Genomic DNA, 27,119 nt, shown 5'->3' on the forward strand with positions numbered 1-27,119 from the left:
TTTAATGACAAACAACAATCTCAACACATCCCAGTCTCTGCCCTTGTGAGACTGCCGCTATCTTGAAGTCAGGTAGCAGTCACGCTAATAAGAAATCGGGAGACTACACTGCTCTAGGAGTGATAACTGGCTGTGCTAGAGTGCACAGGGTTCGTAGACTACCATGTGTAGTGCTGCGATGCAGCGAGTAATGTCTTCCGTGCGCGCATGCATAGTACCAGATGCAGCAGCTAGTCCTCCAGTACCTGTGCTACAAACAGTTTGTGTGGGCTGCATAGTCTTTTGCTACCGGTGCCGAAAACCGTGCTTCTTGTGCATGCATGTGTAGTTATTTGGTATCTGTGCCATGGGCCATGCATCTTGTGTATGCATGCATCAGTTTTTGTAGCAGCCCAGATGTCTGCAGTAAATAAAACCACCTTGTTTGCGATCGAGGCTCGTTTTCGGCTCTGCCAGATGGTGGCTGCTCAGATGCCACGTGTAGTAGAACAGACAAGCCATGTCTCGCCAGGAGATGATGGAGGTGAGTGGTGCCCAGGCAGTGGTCTCTGGCATATTAATACACGGCACGGCTTTGCCTCATTTTGTAACTTTGAGCGACACTTACATACCTCTCATATATTCCTAGACACGGCGCACCCAGCACACTCACCCACCATTTACTCTGCACAGTCATCCTGACGTTGCGCTGGCAGTAAGATACTGCTCATCCACCACTCACACAATGCTGACTGCACTCTCACACCATTGACGTACCTCTCACCCAGCACTCACATTCCACTCACCCTCCACCCACACCTCTCACCCTTGACTCAAACTGTTCATCCTGCACTTCTACTATTGACATTATGACCACCCTATACTCGCACACCTTTTACCTTGTACAGGGTAACATCTCTCACCCTAGACATTCACACAATTCTCTTTCTGCACTCAACACAAACATCAATCACCATGCATTGAGGCACTTTCAGTTTCACCCTACTCTCAGACACTTATCAACCTTCATCCATGCACTACCAACCCTACACAGAGAACACTCACACCATTCTCCCTGCTCTCATACACTACTCCCACACCTCGTAACCTATTATTAATCTCATAGGCGAAACCGAATGCATTTATTTACCAATGCTTGAATTATAATGAACTCGATATTTTTGTGCAATTTTTTTTTCTAAATTTTTGCATTTTATTACGTCAATATCTGGAAGTAGATATTTTCTGTCATTTAAATAATAAGTATTGAGAAAAAACCAATATTCTGAACTCAATATCTTTGAAGATCAGTAGTTTTATAGTCTGTTTAAGCTTTAGCGCTTGTACATATTTTGCGCAAAATCCATGATGAAGAATAGCAGTTCTCTTTCTACTCGGGAATATTAACTTTTTCTCTAGATTAGATGATTTTTGAAAGGCCAATATACTTGACTCAAACGCAAAGACATCACATATTTAGCTAGGGGCCTCTAAACATTAAACCCATGTATCGATACTGGAATCCTGACTGGTGAAGAGAACAAATGGTGGAGATTAGACACTTATTGTTTGGCCCAGTAAAGGTTATGTAAGGACCTAGAAAGATCAAAGTAATCTTGTACGTTGATGTTTTTCAGATGACGGAAGATATTGCCATAGCACAGACCTTCACCAAACACTTTAACCATTTATCATAAACATTAAGTGAGTCGGGAGAGAAGAAAATGAGTTAGTTACCTGTAACTACGGTTCTTCAGTATGGTATCTTTCATAGATTCACATGCTTGAATCATCCCCGTCAGATTGTGAGTCCAACTGTATCATTATAAAAGCAGTAAATACCGTAACCATAGGCTACAATGCAATGAACAGTCACAGCAATAGCCAATCTACATTCTTTTGCAAAAAAAAAAAAAATATATATAACCCTTAAGTAATAACCAATCAGGCGACAGCACCCCGTAGAACACTCCCAAGAGAGACAGTTATTCAGATTTTCAAGCACACGTGTGATGATATATGCATGAGGAAATAAGGGAAGCCTCTCAGGGGAGGTTAGTGGATCGCATGTGCATCTATGAAAGATACCAATACTAGGGAACCGTAGATACAGTTAAGTAACTAACTCATTTTCTTCTCCAGTATCGGATCTTTCATAGATTCACATGCTTATATCCGAGTAGAAAGCAGTTGTACAGATAAACATTGCAGAGAATAAAAATTATCTTCGAGCATGGTGGATAACAATATATATCATATTTGTATTATTAGCATATCACCATTGTCGGCATGTAAAACCAAGAAGCATTATATATTTACATGGTGGAAAAAATATATATAAAATAAAAAGAAAATAGCTCTATAGAGGCTTACCTTATTGGAACAGATGACATAAGGCCCCTTGTCCTACAGCTGTCACTGGAGGTTGTCAGATCCAAACAATAATGCAGTGTGTTCTTCCATGTGGTGGCAGAGCAGATCTGGTCTAACGGGATACCAGCAAACAGGGCAGCAGAGGAGGATGCTGCCCTCATGGAACGCGCTTTCGCCTTGATTGTGAACGGCTTACCCGCTTTAACATGGCAGAGTTGGATAACTGATGTAATCGATGGTACAATAGCTGTTGCAAATAAAACTTAAGACATTATTTGATCTCCAGAGAATGAAGAGATTTCTCCGCTGGCGAGGATGGATTTGGAAAATATGCAGAGAGAACTAGAGATTCATTAGGTGAAACTGGGAGGGAACTTTCGGAATAAATTTAGGATTAGTTCTGAGCAAAACAGTCGTCCGTGAAGAGGGGATAGGGTTCTTTATAGCGAAGGCTTGAATTTCACTCACCCTACTCACTGAGGTTAGAACCAAAAGTAATGCAACTTTCCAAGTAAGAAATTGGGAGCTCTACTTTGTGAATAGACTCAAACGATGGCTTCGTCGGCTGTAACAGGATTATGTTGAGACGCCATTCGGGCAGAGAAGATCGAATGGGAGGAAAAGTCCTGAATAATCCTTTCATGAATTGTTTGATGATGAGAAGAACAAAGGGATGGAGAATTGGAACACCACCTGTATCGAAAGGTGGCAGCGATGTGAACCTTAAAAGATGCATACACCAGTCTTGATTTGGCCAGAAAAAGAAGGTAAGGTAAGATTTGCTCAAGAGACCTTAGAAGAGGGTGGATTTTGTTTTAAAGGCACCAAGAACAAAAACGCTTCCATTTCAATCTATAAGCTTTGTTGGTGGAATCAGCTCTTGCTATAGACAAAACATCCCTGCAGTCCTGTGGGAAGTCTAAATCCTTGAATGCAGGAGCCATGTATGCAATTGAAGAGGGCCGGGATGTGGATGCAAGATTTGCCCCTTGCTCATGGTCAATAGGGTTGTGGTCACTGGAAGGCGATAAGGCTTGGACTCCGAGAGCAGAAGGAGCTCCGTGAACCAGTGCTGGTGGGGCCAATACAGAGCAAGGAGGATCAGCCAGCACAGTTCTCTCTTCATTTTAATGATAATCCTGGATATGAGAGGGCTTGGGAGAAAAGAATAAGCTAAGATCCCTGACCATCTTATCGAAAACGCATTCCCCATGACCCTCTGAGGGTCCCATCTGGCAAAGAACCAGCATTTTCAATTCTCCTGAGAGGTGAAGAGGTTTAAGTTGGGTGTGCCCCACCTATGGAATATTGAGTCAAGAATCAGTTGATTGAGTTCCCACTTGTGACATGTCTGGATGTTTCTGGTCAAGGTGTCTACTCTACTAGATTGGTCTCGACGCCCGGAAGATGTTCTGCCCTGATGGAGATGTGGTGTAGTAACGCCCATTTTTACCGATTTTCTGAGCTTCTAGGAATAAAATCTGAAACCTTGTTCCCCCCTGCTTGTTGAGGTAATGCATGCAGGTGGTGTTGTCTGTTGACTGAAGAGCTAGGAAAACTGCTCAATTCTAGGGAACTGATGTGCATCTTGGAGAGTGACACATTCCATGTGCCACTCACTTGGAGTTCCTGAAGGGTAGCTCTCCAACCTAGTATTGAGGCATCAGTGATGAGAACGAAATCTGGAAGTGGAGAGAGGAATGGCAGACCAGCAGAGAGATTGTTGGCGGACTGCCACCAAGGAAGTGCTCTTTTCATGGCCAGAGTGATCTAAATAAGGTTGAATGATCCAGTCACTTGAAGTCATTGTCTGTCCAACTGTTCTTGGAAAGGTCTCATTCCGAGACATGCATGGGGCATCATGGGATTGGCTGAAGTGATTATGCTGAGAAAAGATTCAAAGAGATGAACCGAAGCAAACTCTTTTTCGGATAGCTTTTGAGGCAGTAACATCTTGCTGTTTTGCCTTTCTATGGACAAGAATGGCTTGTTTTGAAGGGTGTCCAGAGTTGCCTTGAGAAAAGGGATCCTTTGAGAGGGCGAGAGAAGTGATTTCTGGTAATTGACAGAGCCCCAGAGAGTGAAACAGTTTTAGGCAGGTCGATACAGCTTCTGAAGCATGGTGAAGAGATGGGGCTTTCACCAACTACTCGCCGAGGTACGGGAGGATTTGCAGACCCCGTTAATCTTAGATGTGTTGGCACAGGAGCAAGACATCCAGAGGAGCTGAGCAGAGACCAAAGGGGAGGACTTTGAACTGGTAGTGAGCACCTTCCACATTGAAGCAGAGAAACTTTCGATATTTGGGATGGATAGGAAGATGGAAATATGCATTCTGTAGATCGAGGCTGGCCATAAAATCCAAATAGTTGAGTAGCTGCAATATGTCTTGCAGAGTGACCATGCAGAAGGAATTTTTCTGTAGGCTTTTGTTGAGCTTTCCGAGGTTTAGAATGGGACGCTATTCTCCTGACTTTTGGAAGCATGATGAATGCCTCCTTCCTGAGGAATTGGAGATGGGATGGAAGTGATCTTTGTGTCGGATGAGGAGGCCCAACTGTGACAAACTCTAGAGTATGGCCATACCTTATTATATCCAGGACCTGTTGGTCTGTGGTAATCCGTTGCCATTGATCGTAATAGAGAGAGATGAGTGCTCCCTTGAATGGTAGTGTAGAGAGAACTGTAACAGGCGCTATGGGACTGTCACTATTTTCTGACAGTGTCTCTAGATTGTACGGGCTGCTTACGCCTAGGATGTCTGGAATATGCAGCTTGTGGTGGTGCACGACAAACCTGGTACTGTTGGTAGGAGGGACGCAATTACTGGTAAGACTGAGGCTGGTATCTTTAGTAGCCTCCACGAAAGGAATCGGCTCCCCGTCCACAAGCTCCACGAAAGGGAATTTTTCTCTACTGGAGCACTCCCAAAGATCTAGCAGTCTCGGTGTCTGTCTTAATGGCCTGTAAGGCATCATCTATGTGCTTTCCGAAAAGCACATCGCCATCAAAAGGCACGTCCAGAATTTTGTTTAGCACTTTCAGGGCGGAATGTAGTAGCCTTCAGTCAACCCGGACGTCTAAGGACAGCCTCACCAGCAACCTGACGAAAGGCAAGGGAAGCTACATCCATAGATGCATCGATCTTTGAAGCATATCTTTCTCCCTCTAGTAATGTCTTCCTTGCCTCTAGCTTTTTATTTTCTGGAAGAAGGTCCAAATGTGGTGCGATATCGGACCACATCTGGAGGTTGCATCTTTCCCCTATCTCTAGAGCATTGGCTGCGCACACTGTAGTGCCTGAAGTGGTAGTGAAACTTTTGCCTAGATTATCCAGGTGGACGACCCTCATTATCCGGTGGTGCAGTGATAGGTGCCGAAGGACTTTTTGTTCTTCCCTGCGCAGTGACTAACGAGTATAGCTTCGAATGGCCTATCACACAAGCTGGTGCATCTTTAGGGGCTTTGTATTTTTTTATATATCCTGGGCAGGACTGCAATTACAGTTGCTGGTGTTCTCATTACCTTGGCGCCTTCCTCCCAAATATGATCAATTATAGGGATTGCCTTTACTCTTTCATGATTGATCTTTTAAATTATAAAGAAGCAGTCAGACTGCTCGACTGTCATCAGCAGCTGAAACACAGTAGCAGCTCTTTCAATTAAAGCGTGGAAACCACCTATGTCTTCCGGCGGAGAGTTCGTCGATTGAGGAGTTGAAGAAGCTGGTGTGAAAATGATGTATTCTTTCCACTCATTGCCAGCCAGCCGGTCTAGTGCTCCTCCACCTCTTCATCAGAAGATGCATCCTGTTGTGGAGGCACAAAGTCAATTCTCAGCATCATTCTAGGTGTGGGAGGAGGCATAAGCGGTGGAGATATCAGTGGAGGTTCTCCCGCATGTGAAGGGAAACTAGTGCGTTAATCTTGCAACACGGCTCGTAAGTCCTGCACCAATGCTACAGGAAGGTGAACCATGGGCTCATGAGTATGCTCCATATATTGTAGGTTTTGGCAGAACTATGCTGGTGATGAAACAACTGTGGATAATAATCCTCATATTCATCATCATCTTGATATTTTACGTGACGTTGTGATGGACTACGTGCAGGGCCAACCAGACCATCATCCAACTCCTCTAAGAAAGTAGTAGGAGGCAAAGTTGAAACTATTGAGGGATTTTGAAGAAAACGCCTCCATCAACGAGAACAGACAACGGATAAAGAGGAGTAAATGGTAATGTTGAAGGTCTTTTTAGTCTTGGGTGAAGTTGGTGTTGTCAGTTTCACAGACGGTGGCAGTGATTTTGCCGCCGCCACCGACATGATGGAACAGACGATGAGGTTGTCTCTATCAATGCACATATAGCTGTAGCTGTAGTGGTGGTTGTCGACGAGGGAGTGGTCATCGACGGCGTAGGGGTAGTCTAATTGAAGCTCGTAGGCAGTGAAGGTACCTTCATTGACAGAAACCGTATTGTCGGTGCAGCTGCCGTTGATAGCGCAGGCTTTGTAGAATCTGTAACTCTTGTTGATTGTGCTTTTTCAACGATAAGCACATAAAAGACAATGGAGGGGAAATACCCCCGATAGTGACTTTTGCATCGACTGTCACAGCGAGGACGCTACTGACGACGAGGAATTTTTTAGTGATCTGAATCTTCACTATTGAGGATTCTAAAGAGGATTTTCCATGTTTAAGGCCAATGGAATTGAAAGATCTGAATTTTCTTCTGTAGGAAATAAACACTTTGATTTTTGTGAGGAGCTAGCAGAGCCACGACAAGACGTCTTAAAAGCTTTGTATGGCCTTTAAGAGATTCCTGTGATCTCTCCCTCCTTTTATGTTTTTCGAGAGAGGTGTGAGGTATTGCTATCCTCAGAGACATCGGATTTATTGTTTAGTCTCCCCTGTAACCAAATCAGCAACCTACCTCTTTCTGTCTTTTAGGGATTTGGTTGAAAAGGTTCTACCAATTTTGCAGTCCTTAATTTTATGCCGAGGACACAAGCAGTATATACAGTCTTTATGGGTGATCTTCTTACCGCAAAACACAAACAATCTGAAGAGTCCTTTCTTAGAAGAATCGACTTGGTAGCAGGATACTGGAGAATATATTTATCAGAAATATGAAGGAAACATTGAGCAGAGCTAAGGAAAACTCACTGTCACACGACATGCAGTAGGAAATCTGAGGAACTCGGCCTCTCTTGGGAGTGTTCTACATGGTGCTGTTGCCTGATTGGTTATTGCTTGAGTTGGGCTCTTTTCACAAATGTAGATAGGCTATTGTAGTGACTGTTCATTGCATTGTAGGCTATGGTATTTATTGCTTTTATAATTATATTGTGGGACTCCCACTCAGACGACGGGGAGGATTCAAGCATGTGAATATATGAAAGATCCAATACTGGAAAATTTGAACTGATTTGGTGAAGGCTCTTGATGTCCCAGCTATAACTGTGCCTGTTAGGGTGTCAAGTCTTTAAGAATACCAGGAGACTTCCTCTGGAACGAACTTCCTCAGTCAACCAGAGATGAACGGAAACTTTTTTGTTTTGAAAAATGCTTGAGAATTCGGTCAGGCTTCAGACTATTAGAGCTAAAAATTATCTGTACTGTATATTACACTCAGATACAACTAATGGAATTTGGTAAAATAAAATGACATCCCCAAGGGAAAGTAACCTAATCCGAAGTTTATTTTCTACACTTTATGTCAGTGCCCCAGACTATAGGTAGCAAAGTGAGATATCCATTGACTCGGATTGTGGGAGCTCCATTAAGCTAACTGCCAAACTTTGCTGTTGGGACATGTGTACAGGGTGTCCCATCAAAATACGAAAAACATTGTGTTGCTGTACATTGAGATATCACCACGTTTTCAGCAGCCAGACGACCCACAGAAAATGCAAATGCGCAAATATGGAGTGATGCTGGATTGCTGAGAGAATTATATATGCGGCCTATGGTTTCCTGTGAAACGATGCTGTAAATTTAAGGTTAATTATCTTCCATAATCCCAAACCTTTAAAAGAGATTCTGAAAACGCCATATCTATACATATATGCTTACGCTTACACTGTGCAATATTGCCAGCCTTCAAATGCTCTTCAGGTCTGATACGGTGGTTTACCAAAATGTCCTCGCCTCACATCGAGATCCTGATTTATTTATTTTTTTAATTTCTCTTGCTATATCACTCAGGACCAATATAACATGGTTAAAATGAACCCCGAGCGCTTTGGCACCCTCCCAGAGGACCTGCTACCACCAATGAGAGGCATTCAATCCAAAACAGAATTCATGCTGCAGGTGCTTGGAACAAAAAGGGGGTCACAGGTGCAAAGATTACCTCTCAGCACAGTTCTTCACATCACTTTGTGCAAGAACCTTTGTGCTGCCTTTAACAACAATGAGACTGATAAACAACTGAAGCCTTGGGGTCGAACACCTTTCTTTACAGTGGGTCCACGAGGCAATCTTCCTCCCCTGCAACCTTTGCACCAGTCTCTGTCGGTGTGTAGGTCATTCAGAGGCACTGCTCTGTCATTGTGGCTGAGGCCTACCAAACACAAATGACCACAAAGACTGTCATGCAGACATCAATCCCTGGAGACTGAATATTCTGGCCATCCATCTGGAGAAAGATTGCCCTTCAACTGTAGTTCGGTTCTGCTAAGGTATGGGTTGACAGTTACTTCAGATTGGGTGTGGCTCCTATATTTTACATACCTGCACGTCCATTTAGCTCAGAAGTCCTAGCCAGCATATGCACAGCAGTTCACCAGAAATGTTTCTAGTCGCATCCATTCACTCGTGACCAAGAGTGTCAGGCACAACTTCACGCAACTAACTGCAGCCACACCAGCTTTGCAACTAGAGCAACGACTCTGAACTGAAGATTCAGAACTCAAATTGTCAGCATTGGTGCCTATCTAACGTGCAAATAAACCGTGCTGGGTTGGGTTACAGTATAGGTCTCCAGATTTTAATAAACCACCAAAGCTTTCAGTAAATAAAATTCCTCTTCTTTTTCCTCCCATAGAAGTTTACAAACCCACATCAACCTACAAGAGTAACATTTGACTGTTCAACTTCGCCACACCCAAAGTCGAAGCTCTAGTAGTAGTTCTTGACATTTCACTGATCTATGCAGTAGAAGCCACACTTCTCACAAGGACTGCCCAGCACCTCCGAGAGTTAGAGAAGACACCTAACAAAAAGCTTAATGCTCCTCAAAATTACTAAAGTTAGACTGAAGTCCAACAGCTGATAAATGTAGAATGCAGAAGACTGTAAGAAATGGCCAGCATTATAAATATTAAATTAAAATAGCATGCCTCCTTAAATTTATAGACTGTCACCACTTCCTTCTTTAATATATTTCTAGCAGCGACATTTAACATGAACTGTACACAGATACTTACTGCTGCTCCAAGATTTCCCAGAGACGTTGTAAGAAGTCTGGATTCCGGAGATCACCCTCCTGGGAGTTCTGAGACATGGTGGAATGACAAAACTTCTCTCGCCACGAGAAATTAGCAGGAATCTCTACGCCTCTGAAGACAAACAAAGGGGCACATATCATACTGACTCAATACCCATTAAGTGCCTCAATAGCTACTTAGAATCTTGCACGAAATATTCGATTACTGCAAGAATAGTATTTCCTTTAAACACCATCACACACATACATACGTGAGTGTGTACGTATTATAAGTCACCAGCAGCTCTTTCAAAGTCAACAACCAGTTAAAGCACGTCCAAAATACTTACAGGGCTTTAGTCCAAGGCAGATTTTCAGGATAATCACTGGCTATGCAAATGAGTGACTCAAGTGCTATAAATGCATATTTAACTTGGTTGGCTATCTAGAACATTTAGCGTTGATACAGGCCTCCTCAACCCTAAATTGCACCCAGTGAACTAGGAGATCTGGGCAGATTGGCTAAAAATCAGGATGCCAAACGAGCAACAATGCACACTGGAATTCCCAACATACATATGTACTCTTAGATCCTTCCCCCAGAAACGCAAACAATTGTGTTTCTGGGGGAAGGAAATCCCACCTGTCCCCCCTGAAGTCTGTTCTCCATTCAACAGCTCGTTTCATATATGGGGCCAAAAGAAGCGACCACATCACACCCATTTTATCCACCCTCCGTTGGCTTCCCATCGAGGCAAGATCTATCTACAAGACTGCCTGTATCACCCACAAAGCCTTGCACTCCTCCTTCCCTCACTACCTGGCGAATAAACAAACTCTCTGGAGGCTCCAGACCATCACGCAATGCAGAAAATCTATTGCTTGAACCTCCCACTTTCAAGAAGAAAAGATCGATGGCCCAATCCTTTTCAGGCAACGCGGTGAGAATCTGGAACTCAATTCCGCCTCAGCTCCGGACCACCACCTCTTCCCAGGCCTTCAAAACTGACCTCAAAGCTCTCCTCCTTCAAAGACACTTCCTTCAGAAAATAGAGGGCGTGAATTAAATTTGGAAGTCCTTCCACTATAGGAAATTCTTTTCTCCATGCCTATAGAAGTGCCTTCCCAGTGTGTTCTTATGTTTTGAGTGTCTGCCATTTTATGCAGTATTATACCTTCGACTTGTACTTTTTACTCTTTTGTAACATGCACAGGTCACCTTTCCTTTTGTAACGTATCATTTGCTACCTCTTGTATTTGGTTTGCTTTTGATACATGCACAGTTGCCACTATTGCCTCATGTAACGCAACGTTTGTTTAAAGTGTTTTGAGTGTCTGCCATTTATTGCAGTTTACCTTTTCATGTACTTTGTATGCTTTTGTAACCTGCACACATGCCACTTTTTCCTTTTGTAACGTATCGTTTGCTACCTCTTGTAATCTGTTTGCTCTTGATACTTGCACAAGTGTCACTACTGCCTCATGTAAAGTAACGTTTGCTTTTGTAACTTGCTCCTCATGTATCATCACTGTTCCTATTGTGAAGCGCTTTGACACCTTCGGGTAAAGTCCGCGCTATATAAAAACGCATTAAATAAAAAAATAAAAAATAGACAGGGCGTCATGATTACCAACTAGTCAATAAAGAAACAAGTATGTATAATTTTAATAGGTGAAGCAAGAGATATGACACTAGGTCTTGCAATGCCAACAAGTGTAAGGGCGGAAGACAGATGCAAAAATCATAAGGCAGAAATTTAGTCCACTTTTGTGATAATCACAGAGCACTAGCCTATGCCAACAAGTAATGCAGGGCTGTGAGGGATCTTGTGGCATGCTGACAGCCAAAACAATTGACACGATAAGTTATCTTCCGTTTAAACCATGTGCTGCAATTACTATCAGCGAAGAGCATTACCATTTACATGGATAAGGTCACTGACTACCCTGTCAGGCCCATCAAGTTGTAGCGAACACATAGCAGAATTGAAGGCGAGACAGTAAGTGTGTCTTGACTGATCAGGAGGCTATTTACCAGGCCTGTAGCCAAAGCAGTGAACGCAAAACTCCAGTCAAGACCAACCCTACAGGATATGATGTGAAGGTTAAAAACAGCCTTGTTAGTACATCACTCTCATAAATAGAATTTACTTTCATTTAGGATTATTTGATTTGCATTTCTGATGTACGACCTGAAATCCAGTTGTTCACTTTTATACAACACAGTGGGGAAATAAATTGCTTCCCCGGTGTTCAGGCACCTAGCCCAGGCCTGTGCAGACTTCAGTGACACAGCAAAATGGCGGCTGGTAAGTTCACCCGCATTCTACGCCTCTACTGGATCTCGGGACAGAAGGGAGATGGGGTCTTCAGTGGTGCTGGAACAATATTTAGACTGAGGGTGCTAGGCATCTATGTCACCTCGCTATATGAAGGTGGAGGGGAGGGGGGGGGGGGAGATGCATAACAAAATTATGAATGGGTAAGAAGGGATTTTGGACAACATCTTAAACAACTCTGGATTCGCTCTAATTTATTTGATAGCCCTCAAACAACCAAGTAAAAATAAAATCCTATTTATTCATGATTAACAACCTATGTTATTATTCTATACGTTATTTGTTGGAAATTATCTTGTGTGGCACTCTCCCAGATTGTTTTTTGCTGAACCCATTTTTGTTGGCCAAGGGCTCTGTGCACTTTAATTTACATATATGTCAGTGGTATTTGGTAGAACATGTACCCCAGGCCTGTAAATTAATTACTAGTAGTAGACTGCAGCACTCCTTGTGCCACCCACTATAATAGCATTGCAAAACATGCCTTCAGGCCTGCCATTGCAGTCTGGGTGTGCAGTTTTAACTACCATTTTAACCTGGCAAAACTAACCTATTGCCAGGCCTAAATCTCCCTTTTTTTATACTTACAAGAAGTGTCACTGGAATTATGCAATTGAATTGCTGCAGTGATTTTTGCATGATTATATATTCGGTGCATTTGCCACATAATCCATCATCTGCCTCATAATTTGCAGATTTTAACAAAAAACAATTTTTTTCTAGTTCAAAAGGTACTAAAAATGCAAAGACACATGTTGCCGCACAGTGGAAGGACCTTTGCAAAGATGGACCAGTCTCCTTTCTGTTGCTTACTGCTATAGTTGGATGTTAAACTGGTATTAATGAGGTGTAACCAATGCCCACTAAGTGTTACCAAGTTTATCAAATGGTGACATAATGAATTAATAGTATTACAAAATGTGCCGCATTATGCTGTATAATTTGCCTTTCCTTGCAGAATAATTTATTCGACCCTGAGGCATAATTTGGCCTGCTCTTGCCGCATAATTCCAGTGGCCCTGCTTATAAATCATCCCTAAAGTAGGCCTAAATGCCCAGTGAGCAGGGTGCCTGGTCTCTAAAAAGGACATGTTTAACTTATTTTTTCCATGTCTTGGAAGTGAAAAATCACAGTCTTTTTTTTCACTGTGACGAGGCGGATATTACCGTTGTTCAACACTGATTTACACTATTACTTTTGATAAGTGCTAAAATCAGTTGAGCAGCAGCAAGAAAAGTAGTTCAGAAGACGTTTTAATAGTAATTTAACATTCAACTTAATGGCCAAGTCCATTTATAAGTCTCGGCTAAAACAGTGCATGCACTGTTTCGAGGAGACATGGGGTATATACTTTGTGAGCTTCAGCCTGCCCGTAGGCTTCCCATTTGCTGTCTTCTTCATTGTTGTCAATCTTTCTCCCCATTTTTCCACGGCATGCATTTATCATGCACCTTCTTGTGTTTAGCCCTCCCAGAGAGCATGGACCAATTACACCATCCCTCAACTGCTACCAATTTAGGGTGAGTTTCAGGAACTAATTTACTCTTTGTTAAAGAGCACTTAACACAAGCGCTCAAGTTTTCAATTGCTGCGCCAAGCTTTTCTGAAAACAGGCCTGTCAATTTTGTTCTTATCTCGTCACATTTGCTGTACATTCAGAAACTAAGATCAAATACCAGACGCGTTTTTCTGAGGGCACCTGTTTAGCTATTTTACACATCATTAGTGTACGTCAACACTCAGGCTCAGCATGTACTTGTAATTCTGCATGCCTGTAGTTGGCTTTCAAAATACGTGGCTAAACCATACTTCAATTTAATACCATTATTTGGAAACGTGTTTACAAACAAAATAAAGCGATGCAAAGCCTTTAAGTGCATGTTGCTAAAGTAATTTACATGAATTCATAATTAAATGTAATGTTGCACCGGCAAATAAAACTTAAATACTTTCAACATACTGCGTTTATTTTTTATTTGGATTTGCCACTGCAACATTACTTTTAATTCTGAGTGCATCTGATTTAATAGCAAAACATACGCTTAAACGAAGACTTATGCACATAATTTTCTTTGTAAAAACATACCTAAATAAACTCTTTCCATTGTAGTGATAGAAGCGCGATTTAATGACTGTTTTAGGCGCATTCACAATTAAAAATGTTTCAGCAGCAAATCAGGGTAGAAATAAAACGCAATGATTTGCCAGTGCAACATTACTTTTAATTATGATTTACTTTTAAAATACTCGCTTAAAAATAGGCTTTAACCAGATACACTCAATCATTAGTGACACCCTAGAGATTGAAATCCGACCGGAGGCTCCTAGATGCCTCCTAAATATCTGGGAACCCACAGATCTCAATGCCTATGCAGTACAATGGGTTACACTTGCTTGCATGATTGCAAAGAGAAATATCGCCCAGCTCTGGGGGGCATCCAAGACACCTACAATAACGGACTGGAAAAAGGACCTGGACTGGTGTATGCAACGAGAAAAATCAGTATTCATTGCGAGGGGCTTCCCCCAGAAATGGTCCAAGATTTGGGCCCCCTGGAATTTATATAGAGGCGAAATATGTACTCCCCCCCCAGACTTCCTGATGTAGATATCTCCCCCTCTCCGTGACTTCGACAAATGTCACTACACTTTGTATTGATAAATCCTTGTGCTTACATCTGCCTATGCTGTAATGCTGTGATACTATGCCTTGATGTCGGTGTTTTCTAAATAAAAAGTTAAAAAAAAAAAAAATAGGCTTTACAGCGGTTTCATGTTTCATACATGTACTCAAATAAAGCCTCTATGAAATACATAGAAGTGAGTTTATAGTTACATCTCCCCTTGACGTATTATTTTACTTTGCATGTGTGCTTGATTTTCAATTGTCACAGCTATCAAATTAAAGGCGGATCATCGCATGGAAACAGTGACTACATTATATTTACCAACATACATTTCCTTTATATACCTTTTGTTAATCTCCTTCATATGACAGAACAAGAAATATATAGTAAAAACAAACAAACTCAGTAGGAAATATAAATGTTTCCATGCTTGCAGCGAGACCACAATAACAAAACAACTGCTTACATTATGCCAACTAATGTATTTAACACTATTATATTGTTATTACATGATGCCATTTGGAAGCGGAGAACTGCTGGGATGTCGCCTCTCTAGGTCGATGTGGTTCTGTTGCGTTGCTTTCAGTGCTCTGGCCCCCTAAGAGGTGATGGGACAATGCACGCTTCACTGGTGATGCTGCATGGAGGGCAGGCCTCCCCTGGCACGGAGTGCGCATGGCTGCGATGATGTGCCATTAGCATTGGCAATAACACTGGAAACGCCTATAGCTCTACAATTAACGAGACCTATTGGCTTTGATAATGCTAGTTATCTTTTTATTTAGGAAATTACATTTTTACAAAGTTGTCATTTTTCTGCCTAAACCCAAAGGGCTCTCCTGCCAGTGCTTTGCTGTCAACTGACTCCTGATAGCTCCCCTGTGGTGAGATGCGTATTGTTCCTAGACAGTGGAAAAAGGGCCCTGGCAGTGGGACTCTTTCCTTGACAGGATGGCCTGAGGGCCCCTTTCTGAACTTTAAAGCATGCTTGACTTGTCTCTGGAAGATGAAGGTCACATCTAGGCCTGCCTCCCTTGTGTTTCTCTAGTAAGGCTGGCACCAAATCCCATGGGGTGGAGGAACTGATTAGGTTTAGGGTGTGGACAAAAGCTTATCCTGCACGCCCAGCCTGGCATGGGGAACAAAAATGGACCTAACACATTTCTAGTCAGAACACTCCTAGATCCGTGAAAAAACAGACAAAAGACTGCCCTACTGTCTGAAGAACCTGAGGAAGACTGCAACTTCTGGTCTTGAACCCAGGACCCCAGACGTGGCTCCACGTCTCATTTGGCTGTCCTCCTGTTTTAGCTACATGAATACAACAAGCTTCCAGAGACCTCTCTTCTTGCAACTGCCAAGCTGACAAGCTCCAACTAGCCATGCCATGGAGCCTGATGCTGGCATCTGCTGGACTGAGTACTAACCATGCAAGTGGTTGCTTGAGGTCCTGGACCCTTGGCTGATTTTACAACATACTCCTCCTGTTCGCCAAACTGTAAATAATTGGACTTTAAAACGTTTTGCCAACTTTCTGGCTGGGGAACTGATGGAAACAGGGATTGCCGTTGAAGCATCAGCCGTTATCTTGCTGGTCCGCCCAACTGAAGGAGATTGGACTTCCAGAAAAGGTTCTAAATCCGAGTGCAAAAGGCTTCACTGAGACACACACAGACACACTGAGCTGAAGTAAATATGCGTCGAGGCCTACCTTGCCACAGACTCCCCACTTCGCCTGCTCATAGCTTTTCTGCCATAGTTGACAACCACACCAGGACCAAGGGCTTTAGCAACCAGCGGTTATCGAGCCCTGTTTCAAATGCAGCTTGCCCCTCTGACAACCACTTTTGCTCCATAAAAGTTTCTAAGTCCGAAGGTAAACTTTTCACCTGGAAGAACCGGATCCCGTTATGCGACCTGCACTCAATTGCATTCAGCCTTAACTCTTGACTTTGATCCGGTCTAGTGAGACCCGATAACCACGGTTGGCCCTTGCCTCGAAGTTAAGAATGACTGCTTTGTGGCAGGCTACCAGAAGGTTAAGCACAGTCTTTTTTGTGCGACTTTAGTGTGATTATTATCATCTGAGATGGTCCCTCACTCTCCGCAACAAATAATCAATTTTCTTACATTACTTATTTTATAAACAATTTCCAGATGCCAGCTTAGATCTTTTTCAAAGGGTTAACAAAACCCAATAATATTTAGTCAAAATAAAAAATATCTTTATTTGCATGTTAAATCTAATGTTTGCGGTCACTGTACTGATCAGTTTCATTACTGTTTACATAACAGTTCTAAAAACACTGACCTGACCACCACCACCACCCTCTACACAGGAAACAATAGTATAGTCGCACTATGGAGGTTGACCACCATGGCCAGCTCTTCAGAGAAATAATTTAACAAGTGAGCTTATGGAGTACCCTAGGGAACTTGCTACTGTTTGTTGCATCACATCTTCACCTCCTAACGATGCATGTTCCATGTTTAAGATGCCCCAATGTATCTGAACTACTCTTACTCCAATGGAAGAAAGTGACAGTAAAGGTCGAATATTTTTTATAACCCCAGAGAGTTGTGTGCTAGCCCAAAACCTTAAAACAACTACATCTTGGGATATACTGGTCATGGTAAAAAAATTACAATGGTCAAGTGCTCACAGAGACTGTGTCATGTAGTTTAAGGAAGACAATAGAACAGCAGCTTTAGACATCTAGTTTGTAAAGCCCTCTCTCCCCATGTGGCTTGGTTTATGCTATACAAATAACACAAATACATACTGTGTGAGTCACTAGCTACAGATGTGGGTAAGGATGATCTCTTACCCAAGGATGCAACAGCAGTTTCGGACCACACACAACTCTCCTGGCACCCCAGTCAAAGAGCTGGTAAGAAACCCATGATTGCAGCAGAACCACAAAGCAAATACTGGATCCTGTAAATGGAGCACAAAAAGTGGCGTTTCCTCAAGCAATAATGAAATCTTGGTACAGAAGTGTGTTCAATTGGCAGACACTAATCTAGGGAGTTCTACGTGATGGAAAGGTGTTGAGCCATCAATACTTTCCGATGAGCGGTAGAGGCTTTTTGGCACCACAAGTCTGCAATGATGGACTCAGTTGCAGAAACACAATATAGATGGAGCAGCAAAATAGGCAGAAAGGAGAGGGGTTGCCTTCCTTCTTGGTCATGGCCGTGGGAAAGCTCTCCGTGCACTGTCAGATTTTTACCATCAGGTGATGGCTCCTGGGGACCCTGTGGGATCCTGCCTTCGCCCGGGTTTACCATAGAACACCGATACACTGCTCATCTTGACCATATCACTCAGGTCCTGAATTCCACATTACTTGCAACGATCATATCCTGGACGTGGAGCCTTGTATGTACCTTGGAAAAAGCTAAATGAAGATATCCTTCCAAAGTATTTTATCACTATTTGTGAATTGTGTGTTCTCATACTGATGTATAGGAGAGGACAATGTGTTGTTAAAATAACCCTGTCCCACCAAAAGGACCCTTGGTGGCATGCTTCATCGTCGGGTCCTTGACCAAATCTCTATACATCGTAAATTACTCTGTGTTTATAATAACTATCAGGGCGTGGCAGGGTGGTAAATGAGGTCTTTGGCTCACCTCGAGTGCGATCATCAGTCGGACTCGATTGAATGCACACTTTGTTGACCATGATCGCATAGATACAAACACACCAAACGTTGATACAACAGTGCTAAGGATCACTCGGTTATCTTGCATCTTTTCACATACACAACCAAATCGGTAAAATAAAATAAGAAACAGAGTTCTAGTCAGCTGCTGTACACACTATTGACCTCTGCACCTCCGCTCTGCTATTTCCTTTTGGTTACATTTTCATTAGCCATTCCAACGGGGGTACGAGCTGAGATAGAATGGAAGTAGTTCTTTTTAACTTGAAAGTTTTCCCATTCTAGCCCTTTTTAAAAAAAATTACTTTACGCGCGCAAACATGGAAGAATACCATACTTAAACGGGCTCCCGACGCGGACCCCTCGTTCATCGGAGCCACAGTGAGGTAGTATCCAGAGCGAGTGAGCAGCCTTGACAAAGTGAGTACGCCCCCCCCCCCCCCCGAAACGAGCAATTTTCTGAGCATTTTCTTAAACGTATGTCAGACATCAAGGAATTTACATTAACTACCTCTCATTTTCAACAGTGTGGGACTACAGGCGCAACTCCCGTGAAAAAGCTCATGGGGCTATAGCATGGTATTAATAGTGTATGTTACATTCTGCTAATTATCAATTGTAGTGGCCTCGTGCATACATCACGCCAGTAATAGGTGACCATGACGACATCTCCCGATTTCCAAGAGACGGAAAAATAATGCAGAATTGATCGAAATAGTGTGTGTGCTTTAGGTTCTGTGTTGTGACGTCTGGTATTGTTCCGTTTGTCCTCATGGGCAGCACAGCATCCACTTAACATAGCAATTGCGGTGCAGTTAGAGAAAAATATAAAAATATATCACTTCTCTTACAGATTTCCACCAATAGGGTGATGTGATCCAATGATTATCTCAAGTATTGTAATGTAATGATGTTTTTCTATCCTTCTAGACTAATCTAAGAAAACATACCTGCCAGGGTATAGTATTAAGTGCATGTTATTTTATATGCACTATTCCTGCTTGATTCAACAGAAGATCACATTGTTGTTTTATCATAAGAGTGGTATAGGGATCTTCTAGGGTTCTGATGAGAAGCCAAGGGGATGGCTTTGAAACAGGTCAACTGAGGAGGCAGTAGCCCATTGTAGCACAGTGCCTCCATTCGCCATTTTTAATAATACCAGCGAGGAGGAACGTTAAAAGTTAGTTTTCCACAGAGCCAGGTATTTTTGTATTATACTTCACTATCTACACGTTTGACCCTTCCACTCTCACTCCTGCATTACACATAGTATATTCACTACGAAGTGCTCCCGCGTCTTCGTTGGTTGTAGAACGCCCGTCCCGCAACGCTGTGGGAAGAACCCGGTGACGAAGCATGCCACCAAGAGTCCTTTTGGTGGGTGAGGGTTATTTCAACCCATTGTGCTCCCCTGTAAATCAGTAGGGAACATACAATTCACAAATAGTGATAAAATACTTTGGAAGGATATCTTCATTTCGCTTTATCCAAGGTGGATTACTTTTGGTTTTTTTTTACGACATATTGAGGAGGACGAGTCTATCTTCTATTTTCTTTACCTCTTCTCTCCCTCTTGTTTTTCAGTATTCCGGTCCCTATAGATTCTATAACCCATACATATATGTTTTCTGGACTTTCCTCTGTCCCCGCATGAATCCACATTCCATTCTTCGTTTCGGTTTCCTTTCTTGTGCCTTTAGCATTGCTTAGCCTGTCCCTTTGCAAGTCCCAGTACAGCCTTCATTCTATTAGTAGAGTTCCAGTTCCCAGTAACTGCTAATAACTAGGCCTGGGCGGTAAATTTTGTTCCGCTCACGGAATTTGCAATATTTTTACCAGGGGCGGCTCTAGGCTCATGGTGGCCCTGTGCAGGGAGCGTAGGTAGGGGGCCCCGGAAGAGGGGGCCGCCAAATCCCTGCCAGGGGCTGCCACGAATATGTATTGTATCCGATTCCTCGTGGCGGCCCCTGGGGTTTGGCGGCCCTGTGCAGCTGCACAGCTTGCACATGCCTAAGGCCGCCCCTGTTTTGACATTTTTCGTGTTCCGCAGAGCGCGCGAAAATGTCAAAACTTTCAAAATCTGCCGCGAAACGGAATTATTTTTCTTGTTCACGACTTACCGGGTCCCTGCGTTCGACGACGAGTTTTTCTATCTGTTCGCGTGCGCCACAAGATGTTGGATTGTTGGTAGCCGGTCGCGCTATCACGCGAGAGTTTGCGATCGCAAACGCGTCATTCGACCCGGAACAGGAAATAAGCATGGCGAGCAAGATGGCCGCGCCCATTAGCGACTGCATGGGCAAGTTTGAGATATATTTCCCAGCGAGCATGCAAAAACACATCGCGAACGCGCGGGAAAAGCAATTTCCGCATCTTTGCAAAAGTTCCGCATGCTCGCGGAGATTTTGAGCAATTTCGCGATAATTTGCGAAAGTCAATTTTGCAAATTCCGCCCACCCCTACTAATAACTCATGGCTCTAACTCCGAGCTGCCAGTATTCTTTCCTGTGAGCTCAGGGTTCCTGCAACAGCCTCAGAGCTGAGAATCTTCATGAACCTGCCTTTTCTACATGCCTGTGTCCTTATTCCTGCATGGAGCACATATTACTTCCCAATACTTTATTCCTGTTGCGTCATGTTTTAGCTCCTGCTCCGGTGTTTCTTAGTACTGCAGGTTTCTTCTCCTGTACGCCACAGTTTCTTGTTCTATTTGCATGCATCCAATATTGTTCTAGTTTGTAATACAGATAACATGTCCTGCATTCTAGATGTCCTTGTTCTATCTGAATACTACAAATTCTTGCTTCAGGTGCTTACTTATCTTTCCCAGTTTTGTGTCCCTCTTGCCTGCCCTGAGAGTTGGTCTGCCTGGTTTTAAGCATTTTGTAGTGCTTTCCCCATTACATGTTTCTTAGAATCCATTTCTGCCTATCCAGAATCCCTGCTCTGAATTCGGCTCCCCTTGCTCCATTCACTTGCACTGTGCCGTGGTCTTCCCCGGTCCACCGCGGCGTCAGCCGATTGATGCGGAGGGAAGACCACAAGCTTGACATACTTATGGGGCGTTAACCTCCGCCCGGTCAGCGTACCAGCCTCCAGAAGCTCCTATTTAGGAGCGAACTGGAGGGCACGCGCAGCGGATTCATACTGCCGGGACGCTTCTAGAGCTATGGTAGTCACTGCTGCTTGCCTGCATCTATCGATTTTGCCACTATTTCAAAACTGTTCTAAACATTTAAACGGTTGGGCTTTTTATTGTGGGGTTTTAAACTGCGCATTTGCACTTCAGCCTCTGTGGCATTTTATATTGAGCATTTGCACTTTAACCACTTGCCTCTGCTATTGCTGCACTGTGCCGTGGTCTTCCCCGGTCTGCCGCGGCGTCAGCCGATTGATGCGGAGGGAAGACCACAAGCTTGATATACTTCCGGGGCGTTAACCTCCGCCCGGTCAGCATTCCAGCCTCCAGAAGCTCCTATTTATTCCGGGACCGGGCCCAGGCCAGAACCCCTGGCCCAGACACAGTCCCTACTTCCAGATTAGTCTACTCCAGGGAAAGCATCATCTCACTGGGCCAATCCAGGGGCGAGAAATGCCATTGATTCACCTGCGAATAGCTCCTTAATATTGAAAATCCTTGTTGCTCAAACTCACCCACCCCTGCTTTAACATTACACTTTTACATGCCTTACTTTTAAATACCACACACCCTGCCTTATGGGCAATAAGGCCTACTTATGAAAGACAGATTTAAAAGGAAGGTTTTGAGCTGTCAAAAGGGGTCATTTTGACACGTCGACTTCCAGTGTTCAAACTGTCACAGTTCAGCTACAATTTAGGCCTGAAGCCACGTTTTACACTTCCACTGTAGTGGATAAGTGCTGCAGTCCAATAGTGGCATTTAACTTGCAGGCACTGGGTGCATTTTGTGTCACATACTAGAGACTTGTAGGCAAGTTAAATATACCCGTTAGGAATATGTCATTTCGACCAGGTTTAAAGGGGGGACCACAGGCACTTTACTACTGGTTAGCAGGGGTAAATTGCACAGAGCTCTAATGCCGGCAAAAATATAGGGTCTAGCAAAAGGCCAAACAAAGCAGGGGTGGGTGACCGCATTTTGTGCATGATTTTCTACGATAAACAACATCACCCTTCGGGGAAGTATCCAGACCACTGATATTTTGAAGGCCTAAATAAAGGCAGGGATCTGTTTGGTAAGTAGGGAAAGAGGTCATCTTCCGCATCCTCTTCCTACATGTGCCTAAAACCCAAGATTTACATATCAAACGGATCTGAACCTGAGCAGAAGAGTTTCCATACGAGCGAACAAAGGCTCGGGTACAGTTTTAAATCACGTAATGAAAAAAGATTTGCATCAAGATATACACTCAGGCTTCTTGGTTCCACCTGCACACAGGCTACGCTACACACCGCTGTTTTACAGGTGATATTACATTCTAAGCCCAGCGGCCTTGTGCCCTGGCTAGGGCATCTAGTAATCCGCCGATTCCCCTTTTATCACCGGGTACAAAGGGAGCTTTCATCATACGCATGACTGTGGCTGCTCGGAACTAATCTGTCGCAGGAATCACTAAACGTAAGCAGCTTACAAATATCTCTCGGGAGAGAGGCACAGAGTGAAAGGCTAAAATTTAGATTGCCAATCTTATCTCGTCATGTTAGTGGAGACAGAGAAACCGGGTCTGGCATCAGTAAGGAGAGATGGAGAGGGAAAGAGGGAGAAAGAGTGGGGTAGAGCGAGGGGAAGAGAGAGAGCGAGATAAAAACAGTGCGGACTGTCAGAAGAGTCGGTATTGACAATTAAGTTCAGGCGGAGAGCACCGGAAACCACCGGCTCAGATTAAGCACTGCACTAGGGCCACTGTCAACTAACTCTCCCACCGGGACCTGCTGTGCGGAGGGTCAGATGGAGCAGGGCATCCAGCAGCAGTGTCTGCGCCCAGTTCACAAATGCATACTGAGCGCCAAAGCAGCTGTAAACTGCCCTGGGTCGGTTTCAACAATTGGTAAGATTGCACGGAATTTAGCAGCCCACAAAAACGTTAACTATCCACCATTCCTCCGTGCTCATCCACTTCTCATATTAATCCTTCCGTCATTAACACTGTCTAGTAAAAAACCTGCATTACAAGGTCTTACACCTGATGACAATGGACTCCATTCCTCTATCTCCGGCTGATAGTTCAGCCTCATGGATGTAACGTGCGTCAGCAAAGGACAGCGCTGCAGCTTGCTTTGCGTCTTTCATCTTGTCACAGTGCCAAAAGACCAGACCTACAGCACCCACCCATCGAAGCAGACAACCGACCACTGGTGAGCTGTCTCTGGGTGGGGAGGTATTTGTAAAGCGGAGTATAGCTTTTGCAATAATCAAATATATTGCTACTTACTGTCACTTTTTGATGGATTTCTCATTCAAAATATTAGCTTTTTGTAAGAATTTCGAATTCGTAATGTGCACACAACACATTAAACATTAGGCGATGGTAGTGCTAAAAATGTAAAGGGTTGTTTTTCATTTGAGCTATTAAAAAAAATTAGCATACTTTTCATCATGTCCCTCTCCAATCTACAAATGGCGACAGGAGGCAATCCTAACCCCCAGGCACAGACCTTTCGTTTCACCACGTTCCCAGCCTATATTTTTTTTGTTTTACACTTGTTGAACCTGCATAACCCCGTAGCAATGCAAAACCTGGGAATACTGTGCACCTATCCCATCAGATCAATAATATAAATTTAACACCATCACGGAAAAGCCCTCAACCTATTCAATAACTATTAGAAGTACCAGGACGAGCATTTCTGCTACTGTTGATACCTGTAGTAAGTACCACATAAGCTACTACAGGTCCGATTTGTTCTGCATAAGGCATCCACCCAGATGTTATCCACTTGGGACAAATCCCTTTTCACAGACCAGATTCACCAACTCTTTCTACTCCAGAGAGGATCATTTTCTTAGTGAAGAACACCCTTCTTTTAATCCACAGTGAATACAGTTGTGTTCCCTTCAAATTACCACCCTGGCCACATAATTAATCGGGTCTCTTTGCATGTCTTCCAGGGTTCTACACTACCTGCAAGTATCTGTAAGGGCTATTTGAAGACCACTAAAGCGTATAAATGTGTAACACTTCACTTCCATCTGCAACGTGCCCCTCCAAGAAATTCCCAAAGCCATAAAATAAACCATACTGATGGACCTTAATTTATAATTCACTTTCACAGAATCCACATTGTCATTTTACACTTGCAATCTGGATTGCTGTTCTACATGTGAAAAGTGGCGTACATTCACACCTAAACTAAACAAAGGCGCACAAACATTTGTAAATCAGCCCTTTGCATTATCAAACAGACTGCACTATCTTCCAAATCCCCACATGATCAAATGAACAAGTCCTGTTGACTTCAGTTCTCCCCACTCCAACGAAACCTTATTTGCCTGAAGTTCAATGCATTCCTGCTGCCTAGACGCCGTTTCTTTCAAGGCAGCAACGTGTAGCGTTCTTACATTTACAACCGTCTTTGGCTTCACAAATATGTTCTGTGAGGGTAAGTTGTATTAAATCACTTCTCCCAAGCCTTTCTGGTTGTAGTTCCAAAAGACCATACCTACCGCATGAACCCACTAGAAACAGAAGACCGAGCACTGACTGTTAAACTCTCTGGGTGGGGAGGAATTTGTAGAGTATAGCTTTTACAAAAACAAATGCATCATGCCTTACTCTCAGTTTTTGAACATCTGATAGATTCCCCATTCAAAATATTGGCTTTTTGTAAGACCTTCGAATTCGTAATGTGCACACAACCCATTACAAGAGAAGGTGGTCATGGCAATGCTGAAAATGTAAAGGGTTGCTAACATTTGATATCAAGTTCATATTGAGATTCATTCCATCTGAAGAGAAAACATATAGCCACATTTTTATAAATCTGTTATTACCCCCGAGTTACCAACGGTTTAATCAATGGAGCACAGCACAGACATTTTCTACGTTTTGTTGCACAGCACAAAACCAGGTTGACCAAGAAAGACCAATGCTGTTATGTATTGCAAGGTTGACAAATCACCATAATGTTTTGTTGTCCAACTTCAGGAGTGATGGAGGATTTTAAATGCGTTAGGGTTAAGCAATAACATTACTGTTTGTTACTATCACCTTGGTACACCATCAGTAATCACATGGTCATATATTTCTGGTAATGACAACACAAAAACATCTATCTTCTTTGCAAAACACAACCCGCAAGAAATAGGATCAATCCCACTTTCATAAGTTTGCGAGAGGAATCCTTTACAATTTGTTTTTTGCTTTACTTTAATTTATATGGACAACTTAATTTCTGAATTAAGCACTCCTTCCTCTCCAACTGGACTCAAGAGTCAGACTCTCCACTTACACCTCCTAGCACAAAAATCTTGTCTGTGGAGTCCCCCAGGGCTCCTCCCTCGGTTCAACCCTGCTCAACGTGTACATGGCACCCCTTGCCCGCATCATAACAGTCCACCGCAACAACATGGTCTCCTACTCCGTCACTCAGCTCATCCCCTCCCACAGCGACACAAACAGCACCACCAGGACCAATTTCACCATCTGCATTTCCAACGTGGCAAACTGGAGGTGCGAGAATATCCTTAAATTCAACACGGACAAACGGAGATCCTGATTTTCGGAATCAAGAGCTCCCTTTGGGACTCCTCCTGGTGGCCACCAAATTAGGTCTCACACCACCCCACAGACCACACTAGAAACCTCTGCATCATCCTTGATGACAAACCTCATTACGAACAAACAGGGAAATGCTGTTTGCAGTCTAGACGTTTATGTTATAACATAATACTCTGAGCATTGTAAACTTATGTTGCTTGGATTGACTTAATCAAGCTAATAAATCTTATATCTGTGATTTGTAAGTGTGCTGGAATTGAGAAAGATCATTTATGTTTCGCTTATTGCAATTTGTTATTTTACCTGTACTTATTTCTGTGATAAACGTGTTTGCTATACTAGCTTATGTGAGCGCTGCTGGGTTCACCGAAATGTCAGTAGGATTACGTGCCTAAAGAAAAGCTTAACTGCTTGGGTGCTCATGACGAGCCCAGCTTGTCCTGAGACACAGTGGAGCTGTGCTCACGATGAGCTGGGCTCGTCATAACGGTCGCGGCCCGCCCACGCGCGACTGATTCCCCTGCCTGTGCGGGAGAATCAATCAGTGGGCGGGGTCGTGACGAGCACAGCTCCACTGTGCCTCATGACTAGCTGGGCTCGTCACGAGCACCGCGCTCGGCCCCCCTCCTCCCCGCGGCGAAGGGGTTAAAACTGCAAAATGTTACCTTTGTGTGTCAAAAATCACCAAATACAATGTTTATCTTTTGCATAGCTTTGACATAGTTATCAGGACCCAGGAACCCTTAGTAATATTACTGAGGTACAGCTGTTCAAGAGATTAGTCATAGCTAACTCCCTATTTTGATATCACGGTTAGTGTTAATGGTTTGTTTAAAGTGTATCCAGAAGTGATTAGTAAAGAAGAAAATCAATAAACTGCTGGCAACAATAAGTAACAAACTGTTTGAAACCTCCCCGTTACAGCTACACTCCTTCAAGGACTTTTGCGCGTTGATGCTTTCCATTGCTGTTGACGGGTTACAAAAGGTAGGGCTCGACAA

General features: G+C 43.4%; 1 protein-coding gene across 3 annotated transcripts in view; it reads right to left on the bottom strand.

Moving 5' to 3' along the window:
• TP63 (tumor protein p63) overlaps nucleotides 1-27,119 on the bottom strand; it is a 546,450-nt gene that overhangs the window by 469,442 nt on the left and 49,889 nt on the right. For all 3 annotated transcript variants that reach the window (XM_085635888.1, XM_085635887.1, XM_085635889.1), the window contains one exon: nucleotides 9,782-9,913. In XM_085635888.1, coding sequence (XP_085492014.1) covers nucleotides 9,782-9,858 — 77 coding nt within the window. In that variant the 5' untranslated portion in view covers nucleotides 9,859-9,913. Of the gene's footprint in view, nucleotides 1-9,781; nucleotides 9,914-27,119 lie in introns of those variants that run through there.

The sequence above is a fragment of the Triturus cristatus genome, chromosome 11 (assembly GCF_964204655.1).
Source record: "Triturus cristatus chromosome 11, aTriCri1.1, whole genome shotgun sequence".
NCBI classification, from domain to species: domain Eukaryota; kingdom Metazoa; phylum Chordata; class Amphibia; order Caudata; family Salamandridae; genus Triturus; species Triturus cristatus.